The sequence below is a fragment of the Panthera uncia genome (genome assembly GCF_023721935.1).
Source record: "Panthera uncia isolate 11264 chromosome B2 unlocalized genomic scaffold, Puncia_PCG_1.0 HiC_scaffold_25, whole genome shotgun sequence".
Taxonomy (NCBI): domain Eukaryota; kingdom Metazoa; phylum Chordata; class Mammalia; order Carnivora; family Felidae; genus Panthera; species Panthera uncia.
In genome coordinates, this window is record NW_026057581.1 from 10,453,304 (window position 1) to 10,477,558 (window position 24,255).

General features: G+C 40.7%; 1 protein-coding gene across 6 annotated transcripts in view; it reads right to left on the minus strand.

Moving 5' to 3' along the window:
- Window positions 1-24,255, minus strand: part of KDM1B (lysine demethylase 1B) — a 68,712-nt gene that overhangs the window by 39,521 nt on the left and 4,936 nt on the right. For all 6 annotated transcript variants that reach the window (XR_007463083.1, XM_049654990.1, XM_049654989.1 and 3 more), the window contains 5 exons: window positions 24,064-24,191; window positions 22,947-23,036; window positions 22,276-22,387; window positions 16,497-16,616; window positions 853-891 (listed from right to left, as the gene is read on the minus strand). Coding sequence is in view for 5 of the 6 variants with exons in the window: in XM_049654990.1 (XP_049510947.1) it covers window positions 853-891; window positions 16,497-16,616; window positions 22,276-22,387; window positions 22,947-23,036; window positions 24,064-24,191 (489 nt within the window). In the remaining variant the exon portion in view is untranslated. The remainder of the gene's footprint in view (window positions 1-852; window positions 892-16,496; window positions 16,617-22,275; window positions 22,388-22,946; window positions 23,037-24,063; window positions 24,192-24,255) is intronic.

Here is a 24,255-nt window from a genome sequence, read left to right on the forward strand (position 1 = left end):
CATCCTGTCTACCTTGAATCCAGAAAATATTTGGGCCACTGCTTTCCTATGGAAATGCTTGAGGGTAAAATTAATTATTAAAAATAGGCGTGTGCTTCACACACCCCTTTATATAACAGAATGGATTTCAAGTAGATTTAAGAGGTGTCAATCCTCCCTTGGTCTAAAAATCAGTCACAGTTCCTGACTTTCAGACATGTAGAAAAACTGCAAAGTAACACCCCTGTATTCCTGAGATGCAGAATAACTCAGGATCTCAGAATTTTAGAAACTCAGAAATGTAAAAAGTCATTTTCTGAAACAGCCATAGGACCGGGCTGTATGGGCCACGGAGACTGCCAGCTCGGGTAGCAAGGATCCATAATTGAAACATGAGGAGGCTTCGCCTGCAGGAAATGCTGCTTCCCTCCCCTATGTGGGCAGGGACAGGACAGAGCAGTTACACAGAGGTCAGAACACACAAGAATACTCTCGTGGCTGAATGTGGGCCAAGACCATCAAATTACGGGCCTCTTGTTCTTTCCCTGGAAGGATTCACATGGAGATAAGGTCACAAAGTCACCCACAAGAAACCAGTATAACAAGGCTGATGCTTGTACTAAGGCAAGCCATCAGCTCCTTCCCTTTTAACTCAGAGCAACAGAATTACTTCTCTTTCTTTAAGGTGGTGGGGGGGGGCACCCATGTTACCACTACTGCTGACATGTCCATCATACAGGTGTCACGTCAGATCAAAAGCCTTTGATCGGCACCCAAAGAGAAACTCATAAAACCGTTATTGTCACTGACTTATTCAGTACTTATCATCAAAGGCACACTGAACTGTAGTCTAGGACGTGCACAGATACTCACTAGATCCTCTGGAAGGCAACAATGATCTGAGGTCTCAGGCTGCAAAAGAGAAAACCAAGTGTTAACTAGATTTGCTTACAAAATACAGGTGTGTGAATGTGCCCTCCGTAAGACACCCCTTTTCACCTACTCCATTAGCACAAGCAAAAAGTGTGATAAAACACCGCAGGAGTGAGAGTGCGGGAGACCCAGCCACTCCCATAAAGATGCCCCAGGTGGAAAGGTAAAGGACGAGAATGATCTAGAGAGCGATTTGACAAAATAGGCAACACTTAAATGCGTGATAACTGGGCACCCTCTCTCACAGCTTAAGACATACAAGCTGTATGCCCAGCGATTCAAACCCCGCCAGATTTTCGAGAGGCACCTTCACACATGTGTACCAACAGACGTAGCAGAAATGTTCAAAGGAGCACTGTCCGTAATAGAAAAAAACTAAACACAACGCAGAAGTCCATCAAGAGTAGAATAAATAAAGTGTGTTACGTTCAAAGAGCAGACCACTACACGGCGATCAGGAGGAACGAGCCACAAAGCACACGCTACAACATGGACGCGCTCCCACACATAACAGGGACCAAGAAGCCAGGCCCAGAAGAGCACATACCGTAGGAGTCCATCTACATAAGGTTCAGAAGCCAGCAAAACAGGTCCAGTGTTGTAAGCCAGGACTGTGAGTTGGGATGGAGGGTATGAGCGAAAGGGGGTGCAGGGGGGCTTCTGAGGGGTTGAGAAGTGTTGGATTTCTTCACTGGGAGCTGGCTAAAGGGGGACTCTGAGAAAGTTCAGTGAGCTATGCATTTGGATTTGGGCATTGCCTGTTTGCAAGGTATACTTCAATAAGAAAGTTACCCAAATAAACTGAAGATTGGCATCCCATATGGCCCGGCAAATCTGGCCCCTGGAATATAGTCCAGAGAAACTCTTGCACATGTGCAAGAATGCTCGCTGTATCTAACAGACCCAAAACGAGAAACAATCCTCACATCCACAAACAGGAGAACAGATCCACTGTGGTAGGTAGATTTATGCAAGGCAAGACCGCACAGCAGGGAAAATTAATGAACCAGAGCTTAAGCATCAACATGGATGCATGTGAAAAAGCAAGTTGCAGAGGAATACAAACCATACGACATAATTTATAACCAGTACAGAAACACAGAACACTTTACACGTTGTTTTAGTTTCATAAATACGAATTTAACTCTGCAACAAAAAGCAGAGGAATAGTAAATGCAGAATTCAGAATACTGCAGAATACTTGCAGGGGAAGAAGAGAAAGGTAACTACCGAGGGGCACCCAGGGAGTTACAGAGGCCTTGGAAGGGCTCTGTTTCTAAAACTGGATGCTGGGTACCTGAGTGCTTGCTTTGCTTTTTTGTTCCTTACGTAACATTATAAATCCTCTTTCATATCTATGCATTAGCTCACAATAAAATGACCGTATATACTTTGACACAGAAATTTCATTTCTAGGGACACTTGGCTCAGTCGGTTAAGCTTCCGACTTCGGCTCAGGTCATGATCTCACAGTTCTCGAGTTCAAGCCCCAAGTTGGGCTCTGTGCTGACAGCTCAGAGTCTGGAACCTGCTTCAGATTCTGTGTCTCCCTCTCTCTCTGGCCGCCCCCCCCCCCCAGACCCTCATGCTCTGTCTCTTTCAAAAATAAACATTAAAAAAAAAAAACCCACAAAACTTGGGGCGCTTGGGTGGCTCAGTCGGTTGAGCGTCCAACTTCAGCTCCAGTCATGATCTCGCAGTTTGTGGGTTCCAGCCCCACGTCGGACTCTGTGCTGCTGACAGCTCGGAGCCTGGAGCCTGCTGAGGATTCTGTGTCTCCCTCTCTCTCTCTGACCCTTCCTCACACTCTCTCTCTCTCTCTCAAATAAACATTAAAAAAAGAAAAAAAAAACTTCATTTCTGGGAAATGATTCTACAAATATACTGAAAACAGCATAGATACAAAGCTATTCACTGTAGCATGTCAGTAACAGTAAACATTTAAAAGTCACCCACATACCCTTTAATCAAACTAAATTCATCAGGATTCATGCATTCAGTGGACTGTATTATGCCGTCTTTAAGAAAAAAGAGATCTTTATCCACTGATACAGAAGCATCTTTAAGAGATATAAACCGACAAAAGCAAGCTCCAAAACAGCATGTGGTGCTGGCTACCATTCTGTTTAATGTTGTTTTACAAATAAACCCTTCCAGACTTTGTCCTTGACAGAATACTGAGCTGAAGACCAAAGTGACTCTGGGTCAATAAACACCATTTAAATAAATATTTCAAAAGATCAGGCTATGGATGGCAATCAATTGAGACTACAGCAATGGGTCTCAAAGGAAGATCTCTGGAGAGAAAAAGGAGATTGGGAAAATGCGATACCATAGTTAGAAGCTGGAATTTAAGAAGACCATAAAACCTTGAACTTTAAGACGCTGGAAAGCAGGAGGAGAGAAAGACAATTACATTTTCAAAAACGTAAGGAATCTGACACCTCTGAGCTCCACTGAGAAAAAGGACTTGGTGTTAAAATATTTCCAACCATGTGATGAATCAAAATAAAGATGTGAGGAGAGAAGGAACCGTGCTAAAAGAAATCATGGAGAGCAGTAAAGCCACAGAAACACAGGACCAAGAGTAAACAGCGGAGGAATTATGGTTACAGAAAATAAATAACACAACAGCTACTCCAACAAGGCAAACTAGAAAATAAAACCAAACAAGAAAACACTAACAAGAATTAGGAGCAAGGAAAAGGTGAGGTGGACTGAAGTGTGATGTAACTTGCTTTTCTCCCCTTTCATGGCCAGGTGTCAACTTGTAACATCTAAGATTAAAATATGCCATTTTATGACATTTATGATTAAAATGGCGAGCCTGGGTGGCTCAGTTGGTTAAGAAGAGGGGTGCCTGGGTGGCTCAGTTGGTTAAGTGTCTGACTTTGGCTCAGGCCATGAGCTCACAGTTTGTGAGTTCAAGCCCCACACTGGGTTCTGTGCTGACAGCTCAGAGCCTGGAGCCTGCTTAGGATTCTGTGTGTGTGTGTGTGTATGTGTGTGTGTGTGTGTGTGTGTGTCTCTCTCTCTCTCTGCCCCTCCTCCACTCGTGCTCGTGGGCACTCTCTCTCTCTCTTTCTCAAAAATAAACAAACAAACAACAGCGATTCCAACCTCCTAACATTCTCATTGTGTGTTATCTTAACCGTTTAGGGGGTTTCTAGAAACTACTATCCCTTGTGATGAAGAAATAATCATCCCATGTTCAGCAACTTCTTTCACTTTGGCTTGTTCTTTTTTTTAAGTTTTGTTGAATTAAACACAATCACTTAGGGGTGCCTGGCTGGCTCAGTCAGTGAAACGTCCAACACTTGATCTTGGGGTGTTGAGTCTGAGCCACACACTGGGTGTAGAGATTACCTAAAAATACAATTTTTTTCAAAATCTAAAAAAATAAAGACTAAAGAATAAAGAAATGCAATCATTTAACATAAAACCAGCAAGAGTACTTTTCCTCAGTATGAAGGTATCTGTCAACCAGGCCTTCTCTTTGCACAGATGTGGGAACACTCTTGAATAAACCTCATCTAACAATGGTTATTTCATGATGGTGACTCAATGAATTTGTTTTTTGCTATCATCTTTGTTCTTTTCTATACTGCTTCAATTTTTCAATGACAAACATACTATTTTTCTAAAAACAAGCTCATTCTAAAGAAAACCTTAGACTTTTCAAAGTGGCTTAAATTTAAGAAAGTGAAAATGACATAGACCACCCGAAGAAAAATCAAGTTCAATGAGAAAAGGGACACAAATGACCTGAACCATCAGTAGAAACAAAGTCAAAATTGTATTTTCCATCATTACATGTAAAAGATAAGAGGGGTCATGGGTAACTCCAAACCACAGTTAAACCACAGCCAAACCACAGCCAGTTGAAGGACAGGACGAAGTGATTTTCACATAAACTTTGTGTGTAAAACACACCTAGCACTTAGTAAGTAACATTATTATGCAAGTTATCCAAAATATATATTTTTTAAAGATTTTTATTTATTTATTTAAATACGAAATTTATTGTCAAATTGGTTTCCATACAACAAAATATTTTTTTTAATCGTTTAGAACAACTGTTTAGAAACTTCACAAAAATAGGCTGGGTGAAAATGGTCCAAAGGCTAGCGTCTATTAAAATAGCTGGGGCGTGCCTGGGTGGCTCAATCAGTTAAGCATCTGACTCTGATCTCAGCTCAGGCCTTGTTCTCAGGGTTGAGAGTTCGAGCCCCACATTGGGCTCTGCACTGGGCACGAAGCCTAAAAAAATAGTCTATTTTTGACTGATCTCTGGCTTGAGCTCTCCTTTAAATATTATAATGAAACGTGACTGAGGCGACTTTTCACTTGAGAAGTCATCTGGGGCACAGGTGCTAGTTAAGTTCAGTGCAGCCATGTTACTGTTTTGCTGGCTGGACAGGCTCCCCTTTGCCATACAAGCTCCTCATGCCTTCACTACTCAAACCCCAATTCCCGTCCGTGTCCCCACTCAGCCTAAAAAATGAACATCAGCCCCCTCCCATATTTTTCTCTCCTATCCCACTAAGAGACTTTCTAGTCTGAAGGTTCAGCTTGCACACCAATTTAGGGCTAAATCGAAAGGTTTCAGAACAAGACTGGCTACTTCCGGGACCCTGATCCCAGGCTTACATGTGTACTTCCCACCCTTCACTCCCACATACCAACATCAATAAAACAGGGATACCACCACAGATCCCACTGACATTAAAAGGGGAATGAGGGAACAGTACAAACAACTCTAACAAATTTGACAATGTAGATGAAATAAACAAATTTCTTCAAAACCACAACCACCTAGGGGCATCTGGCAGGCTCAGGCAGTGGAGCGTGCGACTCTTGATCTCAGGGTTGTGAGACTGAGCCCTACATCGGGTATAGAGATTACTTAAAAATAAAAATAAATAAATACAACCGTGTAAAACATGTAGAATAAACCATGCATCTGTTAAAAACATTGAATTTGTAATTTCAAAACTTCTCACAAAGAAAACTGGCCTAATGTCCTCACAACCGATCACAATAAACAGTAAGAAAGAAATTATATCAATCTTACACAAACTCTTTAGAGGAGGAGGATATACTTCTCAATTGTCTTATGGAGCCAGCATAACTTGGATACCAGAACTAACTTGGCAAGGATATTATAAGAAAATGACAGATAGTATTCATCATGAACACAGGTGCAGAATTCCAAAACAAGGCATCAGCAAACCGAATCCAACAATACATTAAAAGGATAACATATTAAGCACAAGTGGGATTTTTTCCCCCAGGAACGCAAGGCTGTTTCAACATGCCAGAATCTGTGTGATTCACTACATTAACAGATTAAAGGTGAAAAACCAATATGATCATCATAAAAAATGCAGAGAAAGTTTTTCACAAAATCCAACATCTGTGGGGCTCCTGGGTGGCTCAGTCGGCTAAGTGTCTGACTTTAGCTCCGGGCATGATCTCCCAGTTCTTGGGTTCAAGCCCCACATCGGGCTCCGTGCTGACAGCTCAGAGCCTGGAGCCCATTTTGGATTCTGTGTCTCTCTCTCTCTCTCTGCCCCTTCCGCGCTCGTGCTTCTCTCTCTCTCAAAAATTAATAAACATTAAAAAGAATTAAAAACAAATCCAACATCTGTTCATAATAAAAAGTTCTCAGAAACCTAGGAATAGAAAGGAACCTTCTCGGTCTGATAAAAGACGTCCAAGAAAAACTACACCCAACGCTATACATAATGAAAAAAATACTGAACACATTCCTTCTCAGGTCAGTAACAAGACAAAGATGTCTGTTTTCCAACTTCTACTCAACCCTGTACTGGTGGTCCTGACCAATGTAATAAGACAAGAAGAAAGAGAAAACAACCAAGATTTTATTTATTTATATATATATATAAATAAATTTTTGAGAGAGAGAGAGAGCATGCGTGCATAAGCAGGGAAGGGGTGGAGGAAGGGAGGATCTCAAGCAGGCTCCACACCCTGCGTGGAGTGTGAGGAGGGGCTCGATCTCATGATGGTGAGATCATGACCTGAGCCAAAATCAAGAGTCAGACACGTAATTGACTGAGCCCCCCAGGTGTCCCAAAACATTGTATTTTTAGTTTTTTTTTAATTTATTTATTTTGAGAGAGAGACAGAGCAAGTGAGAGAGGAGCAGAGAGAGAGGGAGAGACAGGATCCCAAGCAGGCTCCACACCGCCAGCAATGCAGAGACCAACGAGTGGCTCCAGCCCATGTGTGAGATCATGACCTGAGCCAAAACCAAGAGTTGGACGCTTAATCGACTGAGCCACCCAGGTGCCCCAAACACTGAGTTTTCAATTTTTTTTTTTAACGTTTATTTATTTTTGAGACAGAGAGAGAGAGAGCGTGAACGGGATGGGTCAGAGAGAGAGGGAGACACAGAATCTGAAACAGGCTCCAGGCTCTGAGCTGTCAGCACAGAGCCCGACGCGGGGCTCGAACCCATGAACTGCAAGATCGTGACCTGAGCTGAAGTTGGACGCTTAGCCGACTGAGCCACCCAGGCACCCCAAACATTGAGTTTTTAAAAAACAGTAAAACGGGCTCCTGGGTGGCTCAGTTGGTTGGGCATCCAACTTCCGCTCAGGTCATGTTCTCACAGTTGGTGGGTTCGAGCCCCACGTCAGGCTCTGTGCTGAGACAGCTCAGAGCCTGAAGCCTGCTTCAAATTCTGTGTCTCCTCCTCTCTCTGCCCCTCCCACGCTCATGCTCTGTCTCGTTCTCTCAATAATAAACATTAAAAAAAAGAGTAAAACAGTCTTTATTCACAGTTGATGTGATTGTAGAAAACCCAAAGGAACCTATAAACGATCTTTGAAATTTAATAAGTGAATTCAAGAAAGTCGCTAGGTATAAAATCAACATATGAAGTAAATAGCATTTCTATATAATTTTAACAACTTGACAATGAAATTAAAAATAAATCCTACATATAATTAGAAAAAGCAGAATATCTAGAAATAAATTTAACAAAAGACACCCTCAGTGGAAATGAGAAAAACACTTTTTTTTTCTCAACAATTTTTTGTTTCTCAACAAATTTCTCAACAATTTCTTGAGAGAAATTAAAGACCCTGAAGAGATGGAGAGATATACCATGCTCATGGGTCAGAACAGAGATCAGGAAACATTTTCTGTAAAGGGCCAGATAGTAAATATTTTAAATTCTGTGTATCGTATTTTCTACATCACAACCCCTCTGCCATTGTAGCATGAAAGCAACCATAGCCAATAATGAATGAGCATGGCTGTGTCCAATAAAACTTTATTTTCAGAGGGGAAGATGGAGGTGGAGTAGAAGGACCCTAGGCTTGCCTTGTCCCACGAATAAAACTAGGTGAACTATCAAATCACCCTAACTACCTGAGAAATTGATCTGAAGACTGGCAGAAGAAACTCCACAACTAAAGATGAAGAAAAGGCCACACGCATTAAAGAAGGTATGAGTGCTGAGATGAAGCTTGGGAAAGAAATGGATCGTGGCCACTGTGGTAGGGAGGGAGCAACTATAGTGGGAAAGGAAAAGGACAGACTGGCACACGGGAGTGCACGGGGAAAACATATCCCCACAGTAAATGGCTTGGAAAGTAAGAAGGGACAAATTCTGTGAGTTCTTGCAACCAACAAGAGTTAAAGCCTAGAGTTCGAAAGGTCAGTGGGCTTGGCAGGGATAGAGCCCAGAGGGCATCGGGGCTACTCTTGGAGAGAAGGCAGGGAAAACAGCCCTCAGACATACAGCATGAAAACTGCAATCTGAAGAGCACCCAGGGCACAAAGTGGGGAGGTTCGCTGCTCATCTCAGAGCACGTCCCAGAGAGACAGCCATCAGAGAGAGACCCCTCTGGGAACAAAGGAACTGTCAGGCATCACTTCTCTCCTACCCCTCAGCATAAACACAGAGCCACCTGCAGGAACCAACCCAGCGCCAACACCTGCTACCTAACTTGCTTACGCCAAGCCTCCCCCACCTATGTTCATGCTTGTCCTCCGCAGTCACGCTTGCCTTGATCCCAGCATGGCAGGCCCTGTCTCCCAGAAGACGGGTGCAAACCTTTATCCATATCACGTCTCCCCACCTGGGAGTTTTGCAAAGCCTCAGTTTCAGTGGCAGTGGTGACAGGTCCCATTTCACAAGCAAACTAGAGCACACACAGGCCATGAACCAAACACGGCCCACAAAAGGCAAAGAGAGCCTCTGCAGATGATGAGCCTAAAGGATACAGTGGCCAGGACACAACAGCAGAGCACTCACAACACACATTGGAGATATTCCCAGAAGTTCCAGGCCCTGGGGTACAGGAGGAGCTACATGGCAGGGCACTACAGGACCTCCTCTTCATAAGACCATTACCCTCAAGAACAGATGTAGCTGGCTTTCCTAATACACAGAAACAGGAATGCAGACTTACATAAGATGAGAAGACAGAGGAATTTGCCCCAAATGGAAGAACAGGACAATGCCACAGTCAGAGATCTAAGCAAAACAGATACAAGCAACATGTCTGATGGAGAATTTAAAGCAATGATCATAAGGATACTCAAAGGACTTGAGAAAAGAGAACAACAGTGAGATCCTTAACACTAAGAAAAAGAAGAACATAGCAAAGATAAAGGGCTCAATAAAATGAGAAACACACTTGATGGAATGAACAGTACTGTGGAAGAGGCAGAGGAACGAATTAACAGAGTAATGGAAAGTAATCAAGCTGAACAAAAGAGACGAAAAGGAATTATGCAAAGCGAGAATAGATTTAAGGAACTCAGTGATTCCATCAAACATAGTAAAATTTTATTATAGGAGTCCCAGAAGAAGGAGTGAGAGAAAAGGGGGAAGAGCATTTACTTGAAGAAATGATAGCTGAAAACTTCCCTTATCTAGGCAAGGAAGCAGATACTCAGATCCAGGAGACACAGAGAACCTCCAATAAAATCAACAAAAGCAGATCCACACTAAAACACACTGTAATTAACATAGCAAAACATAGTGATAAGGAAAAAATATTAAAAGTAGCAATACAAAAGAAGACTGTTACATACAAAAGAAATCCCAGAGGTGCCTTGGTGGCTTAGTCTGTTGAGCACCTGACTCTTGATTTCAGCTCAGGTTCATGATCCCAGGGTCATGGGATATAGCCAGGCGTCCAGCTCTGCACTAGGCATAGAGTCTGCTTGGGATTCTCTCTCTTCCTTCCTCTGCCCCCTCCCTAACTTGCGCTATCTAAAAATTTTTTTTAATTAAAAAAAAAAAAAAAGAAAGAAAGAAAGAAAAAAAGAAACTCCATAAGGCTATCAGCAGAAACTTTCCAAGGCAGAAAGGAGTGGCATGTTATATTCAAAGTGCTGAATGGGAAACACCTGTAGCCAAGAATCCTCTATCCAGAAAGACTATCAAGAATGGAAGGAAAGATAGAAAGTTTCCCAGACAAAAACCAAAAGAGTACATGACCACTAATCCAGTCCTGCAAATAATATTAAAGGGGACTCTTTAAGTGGAAAGGAGAGACCAAAAATAACTGTATGAGGGTAGAAAACAGAAATGCAGTTAAAATGAGTATTTCTATTTAAAAAAAAAAAAAAAGCCAAGAAACACACAAAAGGATATAAAATAAACACACTATACCTAAAACATGGTGAAGATAGGAAAAAAGAATGGTTCAAACCTAAATGACCATCAGCTTAATACAGACTGCTATATGCAGAAGAGGCTATACACAAACCTGATAGTAACCACAAATCAAAAATCACTAACAAATACACAAAGGATAAAAAGAAATCCAAATAGAGAGCTAAAGAAAACCAGCAAACCATGAAAGAAAGACAAGAAAGGATCAGAGAAAATCTTCAGCAACAGTCACAAAACAAGTAATAAAATGACAATAAATATATGGCCATCAATAACAACATTGAATGTAAATGAACTAAACGCTCTAAGCAAAAGACATAGGTTGGGGCGCCTGGGTGGCTCCGTCAGCCAAGCAGTTGACTGGGGCTCAGATCATGATCTCCTAGTTCGAGAGATCAAGCCCCGCATCCGGCTCTATGCTGAAAGCATGGAGCCTGCTTGGGATTCTCTCTCCCTCTCTCTCTCTCTCTCTCTCTGCCCCTCTCACACATGCATGCACTCTCTCTCAAAATAAATAAATTAAAAAAAAAAAAAAAAAAGACGAGTTTACAAAATGGATTAAAAAACGAGACCCATGTATATGCTGCCCACAAGATACTCATTTTAGACCTAAAAACACCTGCAGATTTAAAGTGAGGGGATGAAGAAACATCACGCAAATGGATGTCAAAAGAAAGCCAGAGTAGCAATACTTAGATGAAATAGACTTTAAAAGAAAAGAGACAAAGAAGGACACTTATAGCAAAGCAAATAATCCAACAAGAAAATCTAACAATTATAAATATTTATGCACTCAACATAGAAACACCCAAATACATAAAATATTTAACAAATAGAAAGGAACTGATCGATAATGCAAAAATAATAGGGGACTTTAACACCTGACTTACACCAAAGGACAGATTATCTAAACAGAAAATCAACAAGGAAACAATGGCTTTGAATGACACACTGAACAGATGGGTTTGAGAGATATATTCAGAACATTCCATCCTAAAACAGAATACACATTCAGGGTGCTGGGGTGGCTCAGTCAGTTAAGTGTCTGACTTTGGCTCAGGTCATGATCTCATCATTGGTGGGAAGAAGCCCCACGTTGGGCTCTGTGCTGACAGCTTCAGATTCTCTGTCTTCCTCTCTCTGCCCCTCTCCCACTCACGCGCACACTTGCGCGCTTTCTCTCTCTAAAAGAAATAAACATTAAAAAAAAAAAACTTTTTAAACAAAAGCCGAATACATGTTCAAGTACACATTGAGCTCTCCCCAGAAGAGATCACATATTGGGCCACAAAACAAGCCTCAACAAATTTAAAATGATCAAAGTCCTATACCATGCATCTTTTCGGACCAGAACACTATGAACCTTGAAGTCAACCACAAGAAAAAATCTGGAAAGAGCACAAATACATGAAGGTTAAATAACATGCTATTACACAATGAAAAAGTACATGGAAACAAATGAAAATGAACATACAATGGTTCAAAACCTTTGGGACACAACAAAAGCAGTTATAAAAGGGAAGTTTATAGCAATGCAGGCTTACTTCAAAAAGCAAGAAAAATCTCAACTAAACAACCTAACCTTGCACCTAAGAGAGCTAGAAAAGGAACAACAAATGAAGCCCAAAGACAGCAAAAGGAAGGAAAGAAAAAAAAAAAAAAAGATCAGAGCAGAAATAAATGCTACAGAAACTAAAAAACACTATAACAGATCAACGAAACCAGGAGCTGGTTCTTTGAAAAAAACAAAAAACAATACAATTGATAAACCTCCAGCCAAACTCATCAAGAAAAAAAGAGAAAGGACTCGAAGAAATAAATCATAAATGAGAGAGGGGAAACAACCAACATCTTAGAAATATAAACAATTGCAAAATATATTATGGAAAACTACATGCCAACAAATTGGACAACCTCAAAGAAATGGATAAATTCCTAGAAACATATAACCTACCAAAACAGATCCAGGAAGAAATACAAAATTTGAACAGACTGGTTGAATCAGTAATCAAGCAAAGAAATTTAATCAGTAATCAAAAAACTCCCAATAAATAAAAGTCTAGGACTAGATGGCTTCACAGAGGAATTCTACCAACATTTAAAGAAAAGTTAACACCTATTCTTCTCAAATTATTCCAAAAAATAGAAGAGGAAGGAAAACTTCCAAATTCATTCTATGAGGCCAGCTTTACCTGGATTCCAAAACCAGATGAAGACACTACAAAAAAAGACAACTACAGACCAGTATCTGTGATGAACAAAGATGCAAAAATCCTCAACAAAATGCTAGCAAACCAAATCCAACAATACATTTAAAAAATCATTCAGTGCACCTGGGTGGCTCAGTCAGTTAAGCATCCGAATTTGGCTCAGGTCATGATCTCACAGCTTGTGGGTTCAAGCCCTGCATTGGGCTCTGTGCTGACAGCTCAGAGCCTGGAGCCTACTTCAGATTCTGTGTCTCCGTTTCTCTCTGCCCCTCCCCCGCTCATGCTCGGTCTTTCTCTCTCTCAAAAATAAAACATTAAAAAAAAACCAAACCATTCACCATGATTAAGTGGGATCTATTCCTGGGTTGCAAGGGTGGTTCAGTATGTGTAAACTAATCAACACAATAAATCACACCAGTAAGAAAAAGGGTAAGAACTATATTATCATTTCAACAGATGCAGAAAAATCATCTGACAAAGTACAACATCAACTCATGATAAAAACCCATAACAAAGCTGGTTTAGAGGGAACACAACATAACAAAGGCCATGTCTGAAAAACCCACAGCTAACATCATCCTCAATGGGAAAAAACAGAGCTTTTCCCCTAACGTCAGAAACAAGACAAGGATGTCCACTCTCACCACTTTTGATCAACACAGTACTCAAAGTCCTAGCCTCAGCAATCAGACAACAAAAAGAAATGGCATCCAAATCAGTAAGGAAGAAGTAAAACTTTCACTACTGGCAGACGACATGATACTATACACAGGAAACTCAAAATACTCTACCAAAAAACTGCTATAACTGATAAATTCATTAGAATCATAGGATACAAAATCCATCTACAGAAACCTGTTACATTTCTATATATCAATAACGAAGCAGCAGAAAGAAAAATTAAGAAAACAATCCCATTTACAACTGCACCAAAAAACAATAAGATGCCTAGGAATAAACCTAAGAAGAAAAAGACCTGTACTCTGAAAATATAAACTACTGATGAAAGAAATTGAAGATGACATAAAGAAATGGAAAGACATCCCATGCCCATGGATTAGAAAACCAAATACTGGGGGCACCCTGGGAGGCTCAGTTGGTTGAATGTCCGACTTCAGCTCAGGTCATGATCTCACGGCTCAGGAGTTCGAGCCCTGCGTCAGGTTCTGTGCTGACAACTCAAAGCCTGGAACCTGCTTCGGATTCTGTGACTCCCTTTCTCTCTGCCCCTCCCCCACTCACGTTCTGTCTCTCAAAAATAAAAACAAATATTAAAAAGAAAAACAAAATTGTTAAAATGTCCATACCACCAAAAGCAATCTACAGATTTAATGCAATCTCTACCAAAATACCACCAGCATTTTTTACAGAGCTAGAACAAACAACCCTAAATTTGCATGGAACCACAAAAGACCCCAAACAGCCAAAGCGATCTTGAAAAAGTAAAGCAAAGGCTGGAAGCATCATACTTCCAGACTTCAAATTACACTACAAAGCTGTAGTGATCCAGGCAGTATGGTACTGGCACAAAAACAGACACATGGATCAACAGAACAGAATATAAAAGCCAGAAATGAACGCACAATTATATGGTCAATTAATCTTTGACAAAGCAGTTAAGAATATCCAATGGGAAAAAGACAATCTCTTCGACAAATGGTGCTTAAAAAAAAAGTGGACAGCTACATGCAAAAGAAAGAAACTAGACCACTTTCTTACATCATACACACACACACACACACACACCTCGAAGTGCATTAAAAACCTAAATGTAACACCGCAAGCCATAAAAATCCTTGAAGAGAACACAGGCAGTAACTTCTTTGACACTGGCAAAAGCAACATTTTTCTAGATATGTCTCCAGAAGCAAGGGAAACAAAAGCAAAAATAAACTATTGGGACTACATCAAAATAAAAAGCTTCTGCACGATGAAGGAAACAATCAACAAAACTACAAAGCCACCTAATGAATGGGAGATCATATTTGCAAATGGCATATCTGATAAACAGCTAGATCCCAAACTATATAAATAACTGATACAACTCAACACCCAAAAAATGAATAATCCAATCAAAAATGGGGAAGACACGAATAGACGTTTTTCTAAAGACGACATACACATGGCCAACAGGCACATGACAAGATGCCCAACATCACTCATCCTCAGGGAAATGCAAATCAAAACTACAATGAGGCACTCCTGCCAGAATGGCTAAAATCGACAACACAAGAAACAAGTGTTGGCAATGATGTGGAGAAAAAGGACCCTCTTGTACTGTTGGTGGGAATGCAAACTGGTGCAACCACTGTGGAAAACAGTATGGAGGTTCCTCAAAAAGTTAAAAATAGAAGTGCCTTATCATCCAGTAATTGCACTACTGGGTATTCACCCCAAAAATACCATAACACTAATGCAAAGGGATACATGCACCCATATGTTTATTGCAGTATTATTTACAACAGCCAAAGAATGGAAGCAGCCCAGTGTCCATCAATAGATGAATGGATAAAGAAGCAGTGGTATATATATGTATACACACACACACACACACACACAATGGATTAGTACTCAGCCATAAAAAATGAACTCTTGCCATGTGCACAACACAGAGCTTTAGCATATAATGCTAAGCAAAATAAGTCAGAGAAAGACAGATACCATATGATGCCACACATATGTGAAATTTAAGAAAACAATCAAGGAAAAAAAGACACAAACCAAGAAACAGACTCTTAAATGTAAAGAACAAATAGATGATCACCAAAGAGGAGGTAAGTGGGGGGATGGGGATTAAGAGTACATTTATCATGATGAACACTGAGTACTGTATAGAATTACTGAATCACTATATTATATACCTGAACCTAACATACAAAATAAATAAAACACTAACAAAAATGACACTTTTAAACACTAATTGCCACTTGTCAAAAAACAAAAACAAACAAAAAGACCCTGTACCAACTATATCAGATTCCTAATTGCCCAAACCTATCCATCCATCCCTTCTACCTTGCTAAAAGGATCCTGCTTTTGTTTGCTATTTCAACATGCTCAGTTTTAAAATACTTTCTTCTTTTATCTCTACTGTTGTTCAGAGTAGCTGCATGATCCTGTTCCAGCCAATGAAATGTAAAGAGAAATCTACTGTTGGAACTTTCTGGAAAGCCACTATTACACCAGTAAAAAAGGGTGAAGCTCAGCTGGCACACCCCTCTTGCTCTTTGCCTTTCTCATCTTCTCTGCTTAGAATCTGGATACAATGGCTGATGGTACCACAACCATCTCCTGATGGGACTAGAAACTAGAAGGGAGACCGAACCTGGACAGCCACACCAAGCCTGGACACACGGTTTCCGAACTGATTATAATGAGAAAAAAATAAAATCCTCAGTTAAGCCATTGTAGTTAGGGTTCTGTTATTCATGGACCAATACGATCATCAATACAATAAATGAAAAACTGGGGCGCCGGGGTGGCTCACTCAGTTAAGCGTCTGACTTTGGCTCAGGTCATGATCAGGTCATGGGATCGAGCCCTGTTTGGGATTCTCTCTCTCTGCCCCGCCCCCACTCACTCTTTCTCTCTCAAAATAAACTTTCAAAAAAGATGAGGAAAAAAATACAGTAAATGAAAAATACACACCATCACTACTTACAACTAAATTAACCCATCCATTAATTCAAAAGGAAAACCAACAGAGATCATACCTTAACAGTAGTAGAATTCAATTTCATACCACATCGGTAGGTCCTTGCTATCTGTGGAGTAAGATGGATTTCCTTGGTAAGTTGTCTCCATTTTCTACACTCAGGTTTTGTACATTGAACCTACATGGAAAGTAACATGTCAAGGTCAATGAGTTGGCTAATCTTATGCTAGCATTTCCATCCTCTACCACTCAGTCTGCCATCTTTTCCACCCGATCTGACCAACCTTTTTGCACTAAGTACTTTTTCGCCTCCTTGCATGACCAGCACCCATATAATCCGCTTTTACCGCATAAAGTAAATACTGATTCAATACCAGCTCAGGCACGAAGAAAGCACAAAGGAGATCTAAGTACTGTTGTAATAAAGGCTTTACAGCTTTAACCCAAAGAAATAATCAGAGCTAAATTTAGTCAAAAAGTATGGACATTAAACAGAACTGGATCCTGGAACAGCTTTAAAAAAAAAAAAAAAAAGACACTAGTGAAAAGAAAAAACAATGAAATCCAAATAAATTCTGTAATATAGTTATTGGTACTATACGAATGTTATTTTCTGAGCTCAATATCATGGCTGTTGGGTGATAACATCAGGAGAAACTGGATAAAGGACACATTGGAATTCTGTTACTATCCTTGCAACTTTTCCATACATTTAAAATTATTCCAAAGTAAAAGGTTTATTTTTTGAGTGTGCAGCTATCCATAAAGTCGAACACCTCCTTCACATACATACAAAAATTCAAAATGGATCAAATACCTAAATGAAGAGCTAAAGTGATAAAACTCTTAGAAGAAAACACAGAAGTCAATCTTAAGGACCTCAGATTTGGCAATGGATTCTTGGATATGACACCAGAAACACAAGCAACAAAAGAAAAAATGGATAAACTGAACTTCAAAATTAAAAACTTTTATGCATCAAAAGACACTATCAAGAAGTAAAAAGGCAACCTATAGGAGAAAATATTTGCAAGTCGTATATCATGAGGGCTTAGGATCCAAAATATATAAAGAACTCTTACAATTCAACAACAAAAGATAAACAACCCAATTAAAAATGGGAAAAAGATGCCTTTTTTTTTTTTTTTTGTCTGATTGCTGCATAAAGAAATAAAAAGCATGGGGGAGCCTAAGTGGCTCAGTCGGTTAAGCGTCTGCCTTCAGCTCGGGTCATGATCTTGCAATTCGAGAGGTCAAGTCCCGTGCTGGGTTCTGTGCTGGCAGCACAGAGCCTGGAGCCTGCTTTGGATCCTATGTCTCCATCTCTCTCTGCCCCTCCCCCGCTTGTGCTCGCTCTCGCTCTCTCTCACTCTTGCTCTCTCTCTCAAAAAAGTAAATAAGCATTTAAAAGAAGAAATAAAAGGCATCCAAATTGGTAAGGGAGAAGTAAAACTGTTACTACTGGCAGATGACATGATACCATATATAGAAAACTCTAAAAACTCCACCAAAAAACTATTAGAATAAACAAATTCAGTAAAGTTGCAAAATATAAGATTAACATACAGAAATCTGTTGCCTTTCTATATGCTAATTAACGAAGTAGCAGAAAGAGAAATTAAAAAAAAACAATCCCAATTTACAATTACACCAAAAATAAAAATACCTAGGAATAAAGTTAACCAAGGAAGTGAAAGATCTGTACTCTGAAAACTAAGATATTAATGGAAAAAACTGAAGATGACACAAATGGAAAGATATATCATGCTCACGGATTGAAAGAATATTGTCAAAATGTCCATTCTACCCAAAGCAATCTACAGATTTAGTGGAATCTCTACCAAAATACCAACAGCATTTTTCACAGAACTAGAATAATCCTAAAATTTGTATGAAGCCACAAAAGACCTTGAATCCAAAGCAATCTTGAGAAAGAAAAGAACTGGAGGTATCACAATCCCAGATTTCAAGATATACCACAAAGCTGTAGTAATCAAAACACTACGGTACTGGCACAAAAACAGACACACAGGTCAATGGAACAAGATAGAGAGCCCAGAAATAAACCCATGTTTATATGATCAATTAATCTACAATAGACAAGAATATACAATGGGGGAAACACAGTCTCTTCAATAAATGTGCTGAGAAAACTGGACAGCTACCTACAAAAGAATGAAACCAGACCACTTTCTCTCACCATACACAAAAATAAACTCAAAATGGGTTAGAGATCTAAATGTGAGACCTGAAACCATAAAACTACTAAAAGAAAACATAGGCAGTAATTTCATGGACATTGGCCTTAGTAACATTATTTATGGATAGGTCTCCTAAGGCAAGGGAAACAAAAGCAAAAATAAACTACTGGGAACACATCAAAATAAAAAGTTTGCACAGTGAAGAAACCATCAACAAAACCCAAAGGCAATCCAGTGAATAGGAGAAGATGTGCAAGTGATACATCCAATAAAGAGTTAATATCCAAACTATATATAAAGAACTTTTACGACTCAACACCAAGAAAACAAATAACCTGATTAAAAATGGGCAGAGATAGGGGTGCCTGGGTGGCTCGGTCGGTTAAGCGTCCGACTTCGGCTCAGGTCATGATCTCACAGTCTGTGAGTTCGAGCCCCACGTCGGGCTCTGTGCTGACAGCTCAGAGCCTGGAGCCTGTTTCAGATTCTGTGTCTCCCTCTCTCTCTGCCCCTCCCCTGTTCATGCTCTGTCTCCCTCTGTCTCAAAAATAAATAAACGTTAAAAAAAAAAAAATTTTTTTTTTAAAAAATGGGCAGAGAACCTGAACAGACATTTTTCCACAGATGACATACAGATGACCAACAGACCCATGAAATGATGCTCAACATCACTCATCATCAGGGAAATACAAATCCAAACCATAATGATATCACCTTAAGCCTATGAGGAAGACTAGTATTAAGTCAAGAAATAGGGGCACCTGGGTGGCTCAGTCAATTAAGCATCCGGCTCTTGATCTGGGCTCAGGTCATGATCTCATGGTTTGTGAGTTCGAGCCCCACATCAGGCTCTATGCTGACAGTGTGGAGCCTGCCTGGGATTCTCTCTCTGCCCCTTCCACTCCCACTCCCTCAAAAGAAATAAAAAAAAAAAAATCAAAAATAATGTAAATAGTAAGTGTTGGTGAGGATGTGGAGAAAAGGGAACACTCATGCACTGTTGGTAGGAACATAAATTGGGGCAACCACTGTGGAAAATATATGAAGTTTCCTCAAAAAATAAAAAATCAAAATACCATATGATCCAATAATTCCACTACTAGGTATTTACCCAAAGAAAATGAAAACATTAATTTGAAAAGATACATGCACCCCTATGTTTACTGCAGCCTTGTTTACAATAACCAAATTATGACAGCAACCCAAGTGTCAATCAATAGATGAATGGAGAAAGAAGATGTGGTGTAGGGGGCGCCTGGGTGGCTGAGTTGGTTAAGCGTCTCTTGATTTTAGCTTAGGTCATGATCTCACGGTTCGTGAGATCAAGCCCCACATCAGGTTTTGCAGTGGCAGCATGGAGCCTGCTTGGGATTTCCTCCCTCTCTCTCTCTCTCTCTCTCTCTCTCTCTGCCCCTCCCCCACTCTCACATGCTTGCACACTCTCAAAATAAAAAAGATGATGATATGGGATATATATATACAATAGAACACAGCCACAGAAAACAATGAGTCTCTGCTATTTGTAACAACATGGATGAACTCAGTGTTGTGCTAAGTGAAATAAGTCAGAGAAAGACAAATACCGTATGATCTTGCTTATACATGGAACCTAAAAAATAAATGAATCACAACAACAACAAAAAGAGATTCAAATACAGAGAACTGCTGGTCGCCAGAGGGAGGTGGATACAGGGATGGGCGAAATAGGTGAAGACCTATTGTAGGTAAGACCTACAAACTTCCAATTATTAGTTAAGTCACAGAAACGAAATGTACAGCATAGGGAATCAATAATATTTCAAAATGGACACAAGACTTACAGTTATTTCTCCAAAGATGATAAATAAATGACCAACAAGCACACACACAAAAAATGCATTAGTCGTTACAGAAATCAAAACCACAGCAAGACACCCCGCGAGGGGTATCTGTCACTCACACCCACTACGATACGTAGAACCAAATTAATGGGAAACGAGAGTTAGTGAGGATATGGTGAAATCTGAACCCTCATGCACTACCGCTGGGAACGAAGACAGTACAGCAATCTGCTACGGAGAAGAGTCTACAAGTCCCTCAAAGAGTAAAACATAGAATTACCATATGACCCAGCAATTTTATTCCAAGGTATATATGTACCAAACAGAACTGAAAGCAGGTAATTCAAATATTCACACACAAATGTCCACAGCAGCAACTACTTGCAATAACAAAAAGGTGACAACAACCCAAATGTCATCAGATAAACGGATAAACAGAAGCTGACCACCCCACACTATGGAACATCACCCATGAAAAGGAATGAAGTACAACATAGATAAACCTCAAAAACGTTATGCTCTGAGAAAGAAGCCAGTCACGAAAGGTCACGTGCTGCATGATTCCTTTACGTAAAACATCCTAAAGAGGTAATCCATAAAGATCAGGGGCTGTCAGGAGCTGCGGGAGCGGAAATGGAAGGGGACTGCTTGATGGGCACAGGTTTCTTCTGTGAACGATGAAGAGGCTTTGCAATTAGTATTTGGTTGCACAGCACTGTCAGTGTAATAGATGCCTCTACACTGTGCACTTTAAAATAGTTTTGGGACGCCTGCTTGGCTCAGTGGAACAGCATGCGACTCCCGGTTCCAGGGTTGTGAGTTCGAGCCGCATGTTGGGTATAGAGGTTACTTAAATAAAACTTAATGAAAGAATAGTTAAGTTTGTTATGTGAGCTTTGCATCAATAAAAAAACTTTTAGGGGCGCCTGGGTGGCTGAGTCAGTTGGGCGTCCAGCTCATCATCTCATGGCTCGTGGGTTGGAGCCCCACATCAGGCTCTGTGCTGACAGAGCCTGCTTGGGATTCTCTCTCTCTCCCTCTCTCTCAAAATAAATAAATAAACGTAAAAAATTAATTAATAAATCTTAAGTGTACAAGAGAAACTCAGAGTTACCTATATTTTAAAATTTAGCCATTTATTAAATGATGGTGTATTTACCTAATAATATACACAATCATTAAAATATATCTTCAAGCATGGCTACATGGAAAAGTAATATAAAGTTAATAAACTAAATACTACAAAAAATTATACACAAAGTATGATTTTTAACCTAATTAGGATTTGTGTATAAAAGTATGCAACTGTGCTTCAACATACACATAAAAATATGAACAGAAAAAAAGATTTGAGAGATGTGTATCAACTGGTGGCAGTTTTAGTTTAGTTTCTTCTTTATAGTAAGTGAAATATCTAAGTTTTCTACAAAAACAAAAAATGTGATATGCTTTGGGGCGCCTGGGTGGCTCAGTCGCTTAAGCGGCCGACTTCAGCTCAGGTCATGATCTCACGGTTCGTGAGTTCGAGCCCCGCGTCGGGCTCTGTGCTGACAGCTCAGAGCCTGGAGCCTGTTTCGGATTCTGTGTCTCCCTCTCTCTCTGACCCTCCCCCATTCATGCTCTGTCTCTCTCTGTCTCAAAAATAAACAAACATTAAAAAAAAAAATTAAAAAAAAAATGTGGTATGCCTTAAGACACAGAAAGAAGAGTAAGTGTAATAATACAAAGATTTCCTAAAAAATCAGTATTTTCATCCATTCTTGCCTTTGGCTCCACAAACGTTTTCCAGCACAATAAAGCATTATATTTTTTTTACCCAGTACGGGAGCTGCTGGTCTGCCATGAAAGCTTTGGGGCTAGGTTCGGTTTTCCCGTTGCTAGTCCATATTTTTTTCCAGGTAGTATATTTGTCATATCCATCCTTATGGCTGAAAAAATAAATAAAAATAAATATATCAAGCTAGAAGTTCACCAGGTTTTCAAAAACAGGAAGCAGGTTAGGAAGTCTTACGTAAAGGATTTAACTAGCCCTGTCATTAAGAAGGGGGAAAGTTACCTTGGTGCCCTTCAAACAGGCTGTCGGGAAGGGTGAGGTCCTTCCAGTTTAGTATCGAAAACTATTAAGAAGGGATGACTGTCCAGCACCTTGTAGTCGTCAGCATCCTCCCCAAAATCTCTGCACCCATGCCCGGTCACAGAATAGCAAAGCAGTGCCCACATTTTTCACAACTTGCAGAGTGAAAACAATGACTATCTCACAGCAGATACTTTCTGAGCCCTGAGTGTGCATGCACATAAGCACGCACACAGCAAACTACTGCATCGAAATTCTGGCACGGCTGTAGTTGGCATGGTTGGAACGGGGGAGTAACTCAGTAAGCCTGTGGGCTCCGTCTTAACTGCCTGACCCCTTCTGCCTCCCCCATCACCACCACTCCCACCACCGTGCCCTCCACCATGGAAACCTCCAACAATTAGTGAACAAACCTTCTGTAGTAATGGTCAAAGCATTCATTACAGAAATGTTCCCCACAGGAGAGGTGATACCATCGGGACGTGTAACCATTTTTGGCACATCTGAAAATAGCAAAGACGCACAGCTTTGGTGATGAGTAAGCATTTCTTCTCCCTTTTTAAACACGTGTATTAAGCACATTCTACAAGCCCATTTTGTGCGATCTCCACTTAGAATCCTAACAACCAAGAGTTGATGACAGGGGAAACTGAAAGGATGTTTCATCCATGATACACGGTGAGGGCATAGGGGCTCAGATTCACAGTTACCTAACCCAGACCCCAGAAGGACCCGGGGCTCCGAAGTTTTACCAAGACTCCCCGGAGCAATGATAGAGTTTTATGACATGATACAAGGGGTGTCACTGTGCTTCCTGCAAGCTTCACGTGTATGAAGGAGACAAGTGCAGTCTCTGGCAATAACATATGGCCCCAATACTGAGTAGTGAACAAATCCGGCCAGCTGGAATCTGACCATCAAGCAAACGTATCTGGCAAACGTAACCTGTCAAACAGCCAATAATGTCGCCAAAGAATGAAATACAATGCTGCAGTGAACGCTAACACCAGCACCTCTGTGTGACTAGAAAATAAAAATGGGGATTTGTTTGCCAGGTTTTATGGAATCTGAAGCCTTATCTGAAGACTCTTCTCTGGAAGTAAAAGGTCATGCTTGGGTCATCCTAATAAAAATGGCAAGAGTGCTGGTGGCTTCATGGTTTCAGTGAGACCCGTATATGTCTGCTGGAAGAGGAGACAGGTTATCTGAGGAGGAGAGGAAGCACAGGGAAAGTAACCATGTGCTGGGCTCCCAGGGGAGCCCATGGTCTGCCCTCCAGTGTCCCCACCCCACCCTCAACCCCCAGGAGCAATACGGCCATGGTGCATGGGACCCGAGGACACTGGCCACTGCGTAGAGCTTCTACATCTAGGTCGAGCAGAGGAAGCATACAGGGGGACTGTCTCTATTCTTAAAGGACTTATGCTACCTATCTCTATCTTTAGGAAAACCATCTTGGAAGATGATGTTCCCACCAAGAATGCTCTCCTGAGCAGGAATGGGAGGCTGACACACCCCATCCACACCGACCTTTCAGAAGCACTTGCAAAGCACACGGGACACGCTACTGTGCAGCCTGACTTTTCACATCTCCTGTATTTCTTCTCTGAACTGCCGTCTTCATCCTCGTCTGTTGTCTCTGTTGCTTTCTTCTTGGCCTGAAGAAGAACCAGCTGTGAGGTTACAATTTCCCCAGAAGGGCGAGGAGTGAAGGAGGTAGAA